The sequence below is a fragment of the Bubalus kerabau genome, chromosome 15 (assembly GCF_029407905.1).
Source record: "Bubalus kerabau isolate K-KA32 ecotype Philippines breed swamp buffalo chromosome 15, PCC_UOA_SB_1v2, whole genome shotgun sequence".
NCBI lineage: Eukaryota > Metazoa > Chordata > Mammalia > Artiodactyla > Bovidae > Bubalus > Bubalus kerabau.
Genome location: NC_073638.1, coordinates 50,612,866 through 50,629,135, shown reverse-complemented (window position 1 = coordinate 50,629,135; position 16,270 = coordinate 50,612,866). Strand labels below are relative to the sequence as shown.

Below are 16,270 nucleotides of genomic sequence, written 5' to 3'. Positions count from 1 at the left end.
GGCATGTCCATCCCTGCCTTACATACAAGACCCATTGTCTTCATCAGAGTTCCAGTACTGGGCATAAGGAGAGTGATGGGTGGAAATGACATCCTTTGTGAGCAGTCAACTAATTTTTGTTTTATACTGATTCTGTCTTAGTTATTGTGTCCTCAGCGTCTGACTCAACAGCTTGTAAGATATGGATGAGAAAGAGGGAGAAATGGACTGGAGAAAGCAAAATATTTTATCTAATGCAGTGTGTTTGAAACTGAATGTGACTTATTTGACTTGGTGAAACTTTTTCATTGGGACAGTAGAAGTTTCCTCCACAGGATATATCTTGGAAAAGTAATTTCAGGGACTCAGCCCTCCATTAAACTCTCTCTCACCCGTGTAAAAATAAAATGGTTCTGCTCTGAGGAAGATCAGATTCTAATATATTGTTAATACTTGTCACTGCATTCTTAGGAAGACACACATCAGGATCTCAAAATTTCCCTCCTGTGTTACATTGACTTCATGGCAGATAATAACCACTCTCACTTCCAACATCTCTACTTTGTCTTAACTGGAATTCCAGGGCTTGATCTAAAGTATTACTGGATGGCATTCCCACTGGGTGCTATATATGTCATTGCCCTCTTTGGCAATGGTGTCATCATCTCTACCATCAAGTCCAAACTGTCCCTGCACATCCCCATGTATTACTTTCTGTGTATGCTGGCACTGGCAGACACGGGACTTGCCCTTTGTACTATGCCCTCCATGCTAGGCATGTTTTGGTTTAACTACAAGTCCATCGCCTTTGATGCCTGCCTTGTTCAGATGTACTTCATCCATACCTTCTCAGCCATTGAATCTGGCGTGCTGGTGGCCATGGCCTTTGATTGGGTTGTGGCAATCTGGAAACCCCTCAGGTACGGCACCATCGTCACCAATGGCGTGGTCTTCAGAACAGGGGCAGTCATCTTGACAAGAGCCATCTGTGTGGTCTTCCCAGTGCCTTTCCTCATCAAGCGGCTCCCCTTCTACCACTCCAATATCCTCTCCCACTCCTTCTGCCTCCACCAAGATGTCATGAGCCTTGCCTGTGCCAGCACCTGGGTCAACAGTCTCTATGGCCTCATTGCGGTTATCTTCACCAAGGGTTCTGACTCCCTCTCCATCCTCCTCTCCTATGCATTCATACTTCGAACAGTGATGGCCATTGCCTCAGGGGAGGGCCGGCTGAAGGCACTCAACACCTGTGTTTCCCACATCTGTGCAGTTCTCATCTTCTACGTACCGCTCATTGGGGTGTCTGTCATTCACCGTTTTGGAAAGCACCTTTCACCACTGACCCATGCCCTCATGGCTAATGCCTATCTTCTCATACCCCCTGTGCTAAACCCCATCGTCTATACTATGAAGACCAAAGAGATACGGAGGAAGCTCATCCAGATGTTTGTTCCAGCCAAGGTCACTGCAGAGGATTAGGGTCTGCCAGTTTAAGAGAGGAAAAATCTCTTCTGTAAAGGCTCAATTATGACTATGAAAAAATAGTTTTTATTTTTTCACATTTTTGGTGTGATTTGAATTGGGCAGAGATAGTTCCCTGCTCTCAGAACATACTTTCCACTTCCTGTACCAAATCGTCCTTTTTGCAGTATATAAAGAGCAGCATTTATAAGAACTGTTCCATGGACTTTCCTGTGGCCTTGCATTAGAGTTGGCCCATAAAAAATGAAAGGGGCATATTACTAATTCCAATCTGTAATAACTCTTTTGAGCAGAAATAAGCCACAAGCTTAATGTCTTTTAAATTAAAGATCATTGAGTTGATTTAACATTCTAGCTCAAGTGTTAGGAATGGCCTCTATTAGCTTAATAGGGGAGAAATGAATTATACTCATTAAATAATAAGAGAACACCTGGAGATAATACATTGGGTATTAAATAATACATGGATTAATAATGAAAGATGGTTAAATTTTAGGATTAAGAATATAAATGTATATAATTGAGCAGGGGCCAACCATATTGTATAACTTGAGATCAACAGATGAAGGGTGAGCTTTAACTCTTCCACGTGTGACATTGGATGTTCCCTTCCCTACCTCTAATGGCAATTCCTTCATTTTGAAGCTGGAAATATTATCACTTAACAACCAGTGTGGTAATGAAATTAAATTTAATCATATAAGGACAAGTATTTGTAAACTATGAAGGGTTGTGCAACTATAGTAAGTGTTCAAGAATATTGAATGTAAGACAATAAAAGTACTTATAGACTGTCCACGAAGCAGAAGACAGTACCAGAGCCTTTTACATGCTGTCATATTGGATAACTACAGCATCCGTATGGGGGACAGTGTTGTATGCTGTTTCCAAAGCAGTTCATGTGTTGGCCAAGGCTCAGTCAGGCAGATTTTCTGGGGAATGTTGAACTATCTATATTGTGGGAGACAGATAAAATGGGTTGGGCAGGGTGGGGATGACACTCAGGGTAGAAGGTTAAAGAATTACTATGGATTTAATTTGAAGACAAAGTATCAGATTGGTCAAAATGTTCATTTGGATTTATCCCTAAGATGTTATGGAAAAACCCAAATAAACATTTTGGCCAACTCCATATATGAAGAAGAAGAACAAAAGCACACATATACAATGTATACTAATGAGCGACTTACACTCTTTTACATGAGCCACATGACTTTTGCTCAAGTTTTTATTTGATCTTTAAAATCTAACACAAAAGATTCTTTGGGTCTTTCATGGTATGCAGTTACCTATTACTCAAATCAGTAGCTACTTTAGAAGTCTGTCAGAACAGACACTAGCCTAGCTAAGACAAATTTAATAATACTGTGTACCAGAAAGCTTATTCCCATTTTAATACTGCTTTCAGGTTCACCAGTCTTTCTGAATTAATTTTAGATAGGTTCACAACAAAAATTTTTCTTAACTCTATAAAAAACAAAGGCACATTGATAACATTTAATAAAATGAATCTAAAATATCATTTAAACCTTCTGGGATTTGTGGGGAGCCTTGAGTCCTACCACCTCTGGAAGGGCTTGCTAAGAGTTCACCAATACTATCACAGTCCTGAGCCTAGAACAGGAATTACTAGGGGTTATTGTTAAGAAGGGGTTTCCCTGGTGACTTAGTAAAGAATCTCCCTGCAATGCAGGAGATCTGGATTCAATCGCTGGGTTGGGAAGATCCCCTGGAAAAGGAAAGGGTAACCCACTCCTCTATTCTTGCCTGGGAAATTCCACAGAGAGAGGAGCCTGGAGGGCTACAGTCCATGGGGTTGCAAGTCAGATTTGACTTAGTGACTAAACCACCACCAATACCATAGTTAAGAAGATAGGTCTCTATTTGCTTGTTCCGATATGAGAGCAAAGGTCCTAGTAGCAGTGCAGTGACCAGTATCCTTGGGATGAGCAGATCTCTTTGAGGACTTTCAGCTCTTGGTTGTTTTCATTCAATGCAGTGCTTGACATTTAATTGATGCACCAAATTTCTAAATCACACTCCACATTTCAGAGACAGGTGGAAATGCTCTCCATAACTGTCGTCTTTGGTGCTGTAAATACTTAAAAGCTGACCCCAGAAACAAGTGTATTGGTGAAGGAGTTTTTGAGTTTCCCTCTATCTAGTTTGTGTCTCCATCACATTTCTCCATTAAAGATGAAGATGATGATTGCTACAGCAACTGCAGCATCAGAGTAGCTCCAATTGTATCTGAAGTCTTTCATACTGGCTTCTACCTCAGCTCCCACTTCTCAAGGTCTCAGGGTCACCTTCTCTTAAGACTGCAAAGGAGGAGCTAAGATGGCGGAGGAGTAGGATGGGGAGAACACTTTCTCCCCAACAAATTCATCAAAAGACATTTAAACACCGAGTAAATTCCACAAAACAACTTCTGAATGCCGGTGGAGGACATCAAGCACCCAGAAAAGCAACCCAAGTCTTCGAAAGCAGGTAGGAAAAAATATAAAAGACAAAAAAAGAGACAAAAGAGGGAGGGACGGAGTTCTGTCCCAGGAAGGGAGTCTTAAAAAGAGAGAAGTTTCCAAACACCAGGAAACCTTCTCAATGCCGAATCTGTGCCGAGCCTTGGAAGCACAGAGGGCAACATAACAGGGAGGGAAAATATATAAACAATTAAACCCCGCAGACTGCAAGCCCTACGGTAACTCCCCCAGCGGAGAAGAAGCGCAGATGCCTGCACATGCCGCTAGCAAGCAGGGGCTGGGTAGGGAGGCGTGGCGTGGGCGGCATTGCTTGGAGTAAGGATATGGCCTGAATACCCTGAGCGCTATCTGAGCAACATAATTTGGGCTAGCAAACCAGACTGTGGGATATCTATCACATGAAAAGCCAGCCCTAACCTAAGACACCGCCAGGCCTGCGCACGGAACAAAGGACTGTACAGAGATAGCCGGCTGCAGACTGTCCCCCTCCGGTGACAGGCAGCCAGAGCTGGAAGGGGGCAATCGCAGCCCCAGAAAGACATTATCTATAAAACCGTAAGCAGGCTTCTTTGCTAACTAAAACTTCTTGGGGGTCTGGACGGTCAACATCTGCCTGAGAAGGTGTGCCAGTTGCACACCTAGATAACCGAGTGGCGGGGAGGCGATAAGTCACAGCAATCGCGCTCGCCAAACACCTCATCACCTGAGCTGCTCGGACGTGGGAAGGGCACAAAACGCAGGCCCAACCAAGTCTGTGCCTCTGAGGACTACCCGAGTGCCTGAACATGAGTGGCTTGGACCTGGGAGGTGCAAGCAGCCCAGGGCTGGCCACAGATGGTTCCCGGCAGAGCAACCTAGAGCCTGAGCAGTGTGGGCAGGGAGGCTACACGCGCCATGAGCTGGTGCAGACCCAGTGTGGCTGAGGCACTGCGAGCACACGCCAGTGTTATTTGTTTGCAGCGTCCCTCCCTCCCCACAGTGCGACTGAACAAGTGAGCCTAAAAAAAAAAAAAGTGTCCACCACCGTTCCCTTTGTGTCAGGGCAGAAACCAGACACTGACGACTTCGGCAAACAGAAGAAGCTATAACAGAGGGAACCGCCTTGGAAGCTACAGGCAATAGATTAAAACCCTGTGGTTAGTACCGAATACATAGGAAGGGGCCTATAGATCTTGAGAAATATAAGTCGGACCAAGGAACTAGCTGAAAATGAACTGACCCCACAATACCCACAACAAAACCAGAGAAAGTCCTAGATATATTTTTTACTATTTTTACAATCATTCTTTCTTTCTTTTTTTAATTTTTTTAAAAAATTTTAAGTCCTCTATTATTTCTTTAATTTTTACTTTTATAACCTGCTATTATTTGCAAAAAAAAAACACCCTATTTTTTTAAAGCAAACTTCATATATATATATTTTATAATTTTTGTGACCTTGTTTTTTTTTTAAAATTTTCTTTAACATTGTATTTTTGAAATTTCAATCTCTACTCTAGATTTTTAATTTCAGCTTTTTTGTATTTGTTATCAACTATGTACCTATTTTTTTTATATAATTTTTGTGACTTTTTCTCTCTCTCTCTTTCTTTTCCTTCTTCTTTTCTTTAACATTGTATTTTTGAAAATCCAAACTCTACTCTAGATTTTTAATTTTTGCTTTTATGTATTTGTTACCAATTTTGTACCTTTAAGAACCCAGTCTGCAGTAACCATTTTTCACTAGGGAGCGAGATTACTGGCTTGACTGCTCCCTCTCCCTTTGGACTCTCCTTTTTCTCCACCAGATTGCCTGTGTCTCCTCTCTAACCCCTGTCTACTCTACCCAACTCTGTGAATTTCTGTGTGTTCCAGATGGTGGAGAACACTTAGGGAACTGATTACTGGCTGGATCTCTCTCCCTCTTTTTCATTCCCCCCTTTTATCCTCCTGGCCACCTCTGTCTCCTTCCTCCTTCTTCACTTCTCTGTATAACTCCGTGAGCATCTCTGAGCAGTCCAGTTGTGGAGTGCACATAAGGAAGTGATTACTGGCTAGCCCACTCTCTCCTCTATTGATTCCACCTCATCTCATTCGAGTCACCTCTAACTCCCTCCTCCCTCTTCTCTTCTCCATGTAATGCTGTGAACTTCTATGAGTGACCCTTATGGTGGAGAAAGTTTTCATCTTTAACGTAGATGTTTTATCAGTAGTGCTGTATAGAAGGAGAAGTTTTGAGACTACTGTAAAAATAAGACCGATAACTGGAAGCAGGAGGCTTAAATCCAAACCATGACTCCAGGGAACTCCTGACTCCAGGGAACATTAATTGACAGAAGCTCATCAAACGCCTCCATACCTACACTGAAACCAAGCACCACACAAGGGCCAACAAGTTCCAGGGCAAGACATGCCAGGCAAATGCTCCAGCAACACAGGAACACAGCCCTGAGCTCCAAGATACAGGCTGCCCAAAGTCACACCAAAACCATAGACATCCCATAACTCGTTACTGGACACTTCATTGCACTCCAGAGAGAAGAAATACAGCTCCACCAACCAGAACACCAGCACAAGCTTCGCTAACCTAGAAACCTTGACAAGCCACCTGTACAAACCCACACACAGCGAGGAAATGCCACAATAAAGAGAACTCCACAAACTGCCAGAATACAGAAAGGAACCCCAAACTCAGCAATTTAAACAAGATGAAGAGACAGAGGAATACCCAGCAGATAAAGGAACAGGATAAATGCCCACCAAACCAAACAAAAGAGGAAGAGATAGGGAATCTACCTGATAAAGAATTCCAAATAATGATAGTGAAATTGATCCAAAATTTTGAAATCAAAATGGAATCACAGATAAATAGCCTGGAGACAAGGATTGAGAAGATGCAAAAAAGGTTTAACAAGGACCTAGAAGAAATAAAAGAGAGTCCATATATAATGAATAATGCAATAAATGAGATCAAAAACACTCTGGAGGCAACAAATAGAATAACAGAGGCAGCAGGTAGGATTAGTGAATTAGAAGATAGGATGGTAGAAATAAATGAATCAGAGAGGAAAAAAGAAAAACGAATTAAAAGAAATGAGGACAATCTCAGTGACCTCCAGGACAATATTAAACACTACAACATTTGAATCATAGGGGTCCCAGAAGAAGAAGACAAAAAGAAAGACCATGAGAAAATACTTGAGGAGATAATAGTTGAAAACTTCTCTAAAATGGGGAAGGAAATAATCACTCAAGTCCAAGAAACCCAGAGAGTCCCAAACAGGATAAATCCAAGGCAAAACACCCCAAGACACATATTAATCAAATTAACAAGATCAAACACAAAGAACAAATATTAAAATCAGCAAGGGAAAAAACAACAAATAACACACAAGGGAATTCCCATAAGGATAACAGCTGATCTTTCAATAGAAACTCTTCAAGCCAGGAGGGAATGGCAAGACATACTTAAAGTGATGAAAGAAAATAACCTACAGCCCAGATTATTGTACCCAGCAAGGATCTCATTCTATATATGAAGGAGAAATCAAAAGCTTTACAGACAAGCAAAAGCTGAGAGACTTCACCACCACCAAACCAGCTCTCCAACAAATACTAAAGGATATTCTCTAGACAGGAAACACAAAAATGGTGTATAAATTCGAACCCTAAACAATAAAGTAAATGGCAATGGGATCATACTTATCAGTAATTACCTTAAACGTAAATGGGTTGAATGCCCCAACCAAAAGACAAAGACTGGTTGAATGGATACACAAATAAGACCCCTACATAGAGACCCACCTGAAAACAGGGGACACATACAGACTGAAAGTGCAGGGCTGGAAAAAGATTTTCCATGCAAATAGGGACCAAAAGAAAGCAGGAGTAGCAATACTCATATCAGATAAAATAGACTTTAAAACAAAGGCTGTGAAAAGAGACAAAGATGGTCACTACATAATGATCAAAGGATCAATCCAAGAAGAAGATATAACAATTATAAATATATATGCACCCAAAACGGGAGCACCGCAATATATAAGACAAATGCTAACAAGTATGAAAGGAGAAATTAACAATAACACAATAATAGTTGGAGACTTTAATACCCCATTTACACCTATGGATAGATCAACTAAACAGAAAATTAACAAGGAAACACAAACTTTAAATGATACAAAAGACCAGTTAGACCTAATTGATATCTATAGGACATTTCATTCCAAAACAATGAATTTCACCTTTTTCTCAAGCGCACATGGAACCTTCTCCAGGATAGATCACATCCTGGGTCATAAATCTAGTCTTGGTAAATTCAAAAAAATTGAAATCATTCAAAGCATCATTTCTGACCACAATGCAGTAAGATTAGACCTCAACTACAGGAGAAAAAGTATTAAAAATTCCAACATATGGAGCTGAACAATACGCTGCTGAATATCCAACAAATCACAGAAGAAATTAAAAAAAAAAATCAAAATTTGCATAGAAACGAATGAAAATGAAAACACAACCACCCAAAATCTTGGGACACTGTAAAAGCAGTCCTAAGTGGAAAGTTCATAACAATACAGGCATACCTCAAGAAACAAGAAAAAAGTCAAATGAATAACCTAACCCTACACCTAAAGCAACTAGAAAAGGAAGAAATGAAGAACCCCAGGGTTAGTAGAAGGAAAGAAATCTTAAAAATTAGGGCAGAAATAAATGCCAAAGAAACAAAAGAGCCCATAGCAAAAATCAACAAAGCCAAAAGCTGGTTCTTTGAAAAGATAAATAAAATTGACAAACCATTAGCCAGACTCATCAAGAAACAAAGGGAGAAAAATCAAATCAATAAAATTAGAAATTAAAATGGAGAGACCACAACAGACAACACAGAAATACAAAGGATCATAAGAGACTACTATCAGCAATTATATGCCAATAAAATGGACAACGTGGAAGAAATGGACAAATTCTTAGAAAAGTACAACTTTCCAAAACTCGACCAGGAAGAAATAGAAAATCTTAACAGATCCATCACAAGCACGGAAATTGAAACTGTAATCAGAAATCTTCCAGCAAACAAAAGCCCAGGTTCAGATGGCTTCACAGCTGAATTCTACCACAAATTTAGAGAAGAGCTAACACCTATCCTGCTCAAACTCTTCCAGAAAATTGCAGAGGAAGGTAAACTTCCAAACTCATTCTATGAGGCCACCATCACCCTAATACCAAATCTTGACAAAGATCCCACAAAAAAAGAAAACTACAGGCCAATATCACTGATGAACATAGATGCAAAAATCCTTAACAAAATTCTAGCAATCAGAATCCAACAACACATTAAAAAGGTCATACACGTTGACCAAGTGGGCTTTATCCCAGGGATGCAAGGATTCTTCAATATCCTCAAATCAATCAATGTAATACACCACATTAACAAATTGAAAAATAAAAACCATATGATTATCTCAATAGATGCAGAGAAAGCCTTTGACAAAATTCAACATCCATTTATGAAAAAAACTCTCCAGAAAACAGGAATAGAAGGAACATACCTCAACATAATAAAAGCTATATATGACAAACCCACAGCAAACATTATCCTCAATGGTGAAAAATTGAAAGCGTTTCCTCTAAAGTCAGGAACAAGACAAGGGTGCCCACTTTCACCATTACTATTCAACATAGTTTTGGAAGTTTTGGCCACAGCAATCAGAGCAGAAAAAGAAATCAAAGGAATCCAAATAGGAAAAGAAGAAGTAAAACTCTCACTGTTTGCAGATGACATGATCCTCTACATAGAAAACCCTAAAGACTCCACCAGAAAATTACTAGAACTAATCAATGAATATAGTAAAGTTGCAGGATAAAAAATCGACACACAGAAATCCCTTGCACTCCTATACACTAATAATGAGAAAACAGAAAGAGAAATTAAGGAAACAATTCCATTCACCATTGCAACGGAAAGAATAAAATACTTAGGAATATATCTACCTAAAGAAACTAAAGACCTATATATAGAAAACTATAAAGCACTGGTGAAAGAAATCAAAAAGGACACTCATAGATGGAGAAATATACCATGTCCATGGATTGGAAGAATCAATATAGTGAAAATGACTATACTACCCAAAGCAATTTATAGATTTAATGCAATCCCCATCAAGCTACCAACGGTATTCTTCACAGAGCTAGAACAAATAATTTCACAATTTGTATGGAAATACAAAACACCTCGAATAGCCAAAGCTATCTTGAGAAAGAAGAATGGAACTGGAGGAATCAACCTACCTGACTTCAGGCTCTACTACAAAGCCACAGTCATCAAGACAGTATGGTACTGGCACAAAGACAGAAATATAGATCAATGGAACAAAATAGAAAGCCCAGAGATAAATCCATGCACATATGGACACCTTATCTTTGACAAAGGAGGCAAGAATATACAATGGATTAAAAACAATCTCTTTAACAAGTGGTGCTGGGAAAACTGGTCAACCACTTGTAAAAGAATGAAACTAGAGCACTTTCTAACACTGTACACAAAAATAAACTCAAAATGGATTAAAGATCTCAATGTAAGACCAGAAACTATAAAAGTCCTGGAGGAGAACATAGACAAGACACTCTCCGAGACACACCACAGCAGGATCCTCTATGACCCATCTCCCAGAATATTGGAAATAAAGGCAAAAATAAACAAATGGGATCTAATTAACCTTAAAAGCTTCTGCACAACAAAGGAAACTATAAGCAAGGTGAAAAGACAGCCTTCAGAATGGGAGAAAAGAATAGCAAAGAAACAACTGACAAACAACTAATGTCAAAAATATACAAGCAACTCCTACAGCTCAATTCCAGAAAAATAAACGACCCAATCAAAAAATGGGCCAAAGAACTAAATAGACATTTCTCCAAAGAAGACATACAAATGGCTAACAAACCCATGAAAAGATGCTCAACATCCCTCATTATCAGAGAAATGCAAATCAAAACCTCTATGAGGTACCATTTCACGCCAGTCAGAATGGCTGCGATCCAAAAGTCTACAAGAAATAAATGCTGGAGAGGGTGTGGAGAAAAGGGAACCCTCTTACACTGTTGGTGGGAATGCAAACTAGTACAGCTACTATGGAGAAAAGTGTGGAGATTCCTTGAAAAACTGGAAATAGAACTGCCTTATGATCCAGCAATCCCACTGCTGGGCATACACACTGTGGAAACCAGAAGGGAAAGAGACACGTGTACCCCAATGTTCATCGCAGCACTGTTTATAATAGCCAGGACATGGAAGCAACCTAGATGTCCATCAGCAGATGAATGGATAAGAAAGCAGTGGAACATATACCCAATGGAGTATTACTCAGCCATTAAAAAGAATACATTTGAATCAGTTCTAATGAGGTGGATGAAACTGGAGCCTATTACACAGAGTGAAGTAAGCCAGAAAGAAAAACACCAATACAGTATACTAACGCATATATATGGAATTTAGAAAAATGGTAACAATAACCCTGTATACGAGACCACAAAAGAAACCCTACATCTATAGAACAGTCTTTTGGACTCTGTGGGAGAGGGAGAGGGTGGGATGATTTGGGAGAATGGCATTGAAACATGTATAGTATCATATATGAAACGAGTCGCCAGTCCATGTTCGATGCACGATACTAGATGCTTGGGGCTGGTGCACTGGGATGACCCAGAGGGATGGTATGGGGAGGGAGGAGGGAGGAGGATTCAGGATGGGGAACACATGTATACCTGTGGTGGATTCATTTCAATATTTGGCAAAACCAATACAATATTTTAAAGTTGAAAAATAAAATAAAATTTAAAAAAATAAAATAATAATAAAATAAATAAGATATATGGATATATTCTCAAAACATAAAAGATACCCAATATTTTACAACTTTAAATGGAGTACAACCTATGAAATACTAAATCACTCTGTTGTACACTTGAAACTAATTTACTACTGTAAATCAAATATGTTTCAATTAAAAAACAAACAAACAAACAAAAAAAACTAGGGCCTCACACTCCATGGCCCAAACAGAATTACAAAAAAAAAAAAAAAAAAAAAGACTGCAAAAAGTTTTCATGCAATAATAGCATGAGACCAAGTCTCCTGGCTAAGAAGCTTTTCTAAAACAGGTACAGGTAATAAACTTGGTCATATATTCAAGATATGTTTTTCTAAGGTATCTTCTTTTAAGATATTAAGTGAAGTGAAGTCGCTCAGTCGTGTCTGACTCTTCGCAACCCACAGACTATAGCCTACCAGAGTCCTCCCATGGGATTTTCCAGGCAAATGTACTGGAGTGGGTTGCTATTTCCTTCTCCAGAGGATCTTACCCACCAGGGATCAAACCCAGATCTCCCGCATTGTAGGCACACGCTTTACCGTCTGAGCTACATATTGTCTCCTGTGCTGGTTGTTTTCTTCCCCCTGAGAAAAGTTCCCCCTCATTCCATATCACCTCCAAATTCTGAGGTGATTCATGTTTTCCTTTTTTTTTTTTTTTCCATGTTTTCCATTTAGATAGCATTTATCTATATTGAGGCCTTGGATGATGTTTGCATTCTGCACAAACTAACAATTCTCAAGTAATTTTGTAACATTGAAAATGTAAACTCCAAGTCAAACTTGAAAATTTATTTTGACTCTGTCTCCATTTCTGGTTTCATCTTGGCAAGATATAAATATGTATCTTACATTTTTAAGAGGACTAAACTAGAGTGATCACCATGGACATAGATGTTTGTGTGCTCAGTCCCTCAGTCATGTCTGACTCTGCAACCCCATGGACTGTAGCCCACTAGGCTCCTCTGTCCATGGAATTTTCTAGGCAAGAGTACTAGAGTGGGTTGCCATTTCCTCCTCCAGGGAATCTTCCTGACCCAGAGACCGGACCCATATTCTTGTGTCTCCTGCACTGATAGATGGATTCTTCACCACTATGCCACCTGGGAAGCAAACATGGATGACAGAGGCAAATAAATCAAAGACAGAAGGACGGTTTTCAGATATGTGCCTGTATGTTTTTGAATGTTACATGAATCAAGAATTTATACCTTCAGAGAAATTGAAAGTGATTATTGTGGGGAAAAGCGAGAATTAAATATGGCTTGTGTGAGACAGAGGTATACAGAAAACTCCATGTAGAGATTATGCAAAGGTAGTTAAAAATTAAGAGTTCGATCTTAAGAGAGGAGGAGGGGAAGAAGAGGGAAAGAAAGACGCATGTGGGTTCTATTTTAAAGCTGTTAGCATGACTGGTATCACGAAGAAAGAAATTTACTGAGGTTACTGAATGGCAAGGGGAGAACTTGGAGAAATACTCACATCATGTGTGAGAGGAAGACGTGAAGGGGGGCAGGTTAGGAAACAAAGAAGGTGGAAGTAGAAGATGCAATAGAGTGCCATGAAAGCAGAAAGAAGACTAAAAGGGAGGAGACTATAAATATTTATAATCTACTCAAATACATCAAGTTGATGGAGGATTGAGGGGAAACATTTAACTTGCTATTTCAGAATAAATCTGAGCCATGTGAACAGCTTTCATCTACCAATGGAAACCAAGTCAGACTGCAGGAGCTAGAAAAGAGAGTGTACAGTGAGGATGTGTGTGTATTGCCAGTAACAAAATTTAGACTTTTGATCTTGCCACTGCATGGGTCCATCAGAGAATCAAAGATTAATGGACAATTTCTCCTAATTGCCTCTGTTATCACAGTATTTGAACACTGTAAACATAATCCATGGTGGTTGGCTTTTATCTCTAATTTAAGGATTTCAAGTTTTGGTTATGTAATTGTAACCAATTACAAAGAAAAAAAGACACTTTTTAATATGTTTTTTTAATGAATTAATTTATTTTAATTGAGGCTAATTACTTTACAATATTGTAGTGGTTTTTGCTGTACGTTGATATGTTTATATTTTATGTTTATTCATTCAAATATTGTATATAGGCACACTGTACTAACATGTATATGACAACACATTAAGAAAAATAAACATTTTTTAAAGATGAGATAAATTTAAATGAAAATAAAAGATCTATTATTTCCTCCTTATAGGCCAATTGACTATAATGTGCTTTGTTTGGGATTCATGTTTTCCATTTAGATAGCATCTATCTGGAGGAGGCAATGGCACCCCACTCCAGTATTCTTGCCTGGAAAATCCCACGGATGGAGGAGCCTGGAAGGCTTCAGTCCATGGGGTCACTGAGGGTTGGACATGACTGAGCGACTTCACTTTCAATTTTCACTTTCATTCATTGGAGAAGGAAATGGCAACCCACTCCAGTGTTCTTGCCTGGAGAATCCCAGGGGCTGGGGAGCCTGGTGGGCTGCCATCTATGGGGTCGCACAGAGTTGGACATGACTGAAGCGACTTAGCAGCAGCATAGTGAGGCCTTGGATGATGTTTGCATTCTGCACAAACTAACAAATCTCAAGCAATTTTGTAACATTGAAAATGTAAACTCCAAATTAGTCTTGCAAATTTAGTCTGACTCAGCCTCTCTTTATTTTCTTGGGCTCCAAAATCACTGCAGATGGTGACTGCAGCCATGAAATTAAAAGACGCTTGCTCCTTGGAAGAAAAAGCTATGACCAACCTAGACAGCATATTTAAAAAGCAGAGACATTACTTTGCCAACAAAGGTCCATCTAGTCAAATCGATGATTTTTCCAGTAGTCATATGGATGGGAGAGTTGGACTATAGAGAAAGCTGAGTGCCGAAGAATTGATGCTTTTGAACTGAGGTGTTGGAGAAGACTCTTGAGAGTCCCTTGGACTGTCAGGAGATCAAATCAGTCATTCCTAAAGGGAATCAGTCATTCATTGGAAGAACTGATGCTGAAGCTGAAGTTCACAATACTTTGGTCACCTGATGTGAAGAACTGACTCATTGGAAAAGACCCTGATGCTGGGAAAGATTGAAGGCAGGAGGAGAAGGGGACAACAAAGGATGAGATGGCTGGATGGTATCACTGATTCGATGGACATGAGTTTGAGCAAACTCTGGGAGTTGGTGATGGACAGTGAGGCCTGGCGTGCCACAGTCCATGGGGTCGCAAAGAGTCGGACACAACTGAGCCACTGAACTGAACTGACCTGAAATAACTTTTCTATAATATTGGTTACTAACATCTCTCACACATCACATCTTAGGATCACTGGTTCTTCCCCTCTACCTCAAGTTTTATTGTAAGTCTAGAAAACCCTGAGACATGTGTCAAGTCTCAATTCACAGGTTTTAGAATCAACGGATCTAAACTTGAATCGAGTTCTTCCACTTAGAAGCTGTATGATTTTGAGTAAGTTACTTAACTTCTTTAAACCTCATTTCCTCATGTATAAAATGTGATAACATTATTCTCAAAGATTGTTGGGAGAATTCACTGAGAGAATATATAAAGGCAACTAAAACTACTAGTATAGCAAATTAAATGTGATGTTGTAATGTAATACCTACTTGACTTGTATACATATTTCCTTGCAGAGAAATATGCTAGAAACTGTGCAGAAAGTTGGTGCCTTTTTCTCTGTGTCTTCAGGGACCAGAAGGCTTCCCAGGTGGAACAGTGGTAAAGAATCTGCCTGCCAATGCAGGAGATTCAGGAGACTTGGGTTTGATCCCTGGATTAGGAAGATTCCCCTGGAGCAGGGAATGGCAATCCACTCCAGTATTCTTGCCTGGAAAATTGCATGGACCAAGGAGCCTGGTGGACTACAGTTTGCGGGGTCACAAAGAGTTGGATACAACTGAGTGATTGAACCCACATGCAGGGTCAAGCATCACGACTGGCATTTCATTAGTGTTAAATGTACATCTATTTAATAAGTCATCCCTCTAGCAACTTGACGGTGTAATGATTAACAAAATACATACAGCAGGTATGAGCTTCAGTGCAAAGACACATTGCTTTTGACATACTCATTCCCACACATGGGTACCCTGCTTTCTTAAACTTCCCAGTGCTGCAAGTGTTCACTTGTCCTTATACAAAGCATGGCAGTACTTTTACTTGATAAAGTTTTGCTGGGTCCTTTGTACACAGCAAAATAGAGTTCACTCCTGCTGGGTTTAAAGAGTAAAGACAGAGCACCTGTTATTCTACTAAATATGTGACTGAAAACTAGAACTGTAAAGAAGTAATAACCTTTAAATGAAAAGACATATATTAAGTAACCACACATGTGTTTGTTTTAATTTTAACATAGGCACTCTTTACCCAATAAATATTGAAACAACAAAATAAATGCTGTTTGATTATGGAACAATTTTCTTTCCCCATATTAAGAAAAAATATCTCAGACCTTTCAGCAGTGC

General features: G+C 39.5%; 1 protein-coding gene across 1 annotated transcript; it reads left to right on the top strand.

The window, feature by feature from the left end:
- The first annotated feature begins 501 nt into the window (after window positions 1-501).
- On the top strand, window positions 502-1,458 carry LOC129627833 (olfactory receptor 51H1-like). The gene has a single exon (XM_055547313.1). It carries the CDS (start codon window positions 502-504, stop codon window positions 1,456-1,458), a length of 957 nt encoding a protein of 318 aa, XP_055403288.1.
- The last annotated feature ends 14,812 nt before the right edge of the window (window positions 1,459-16,270 follow it).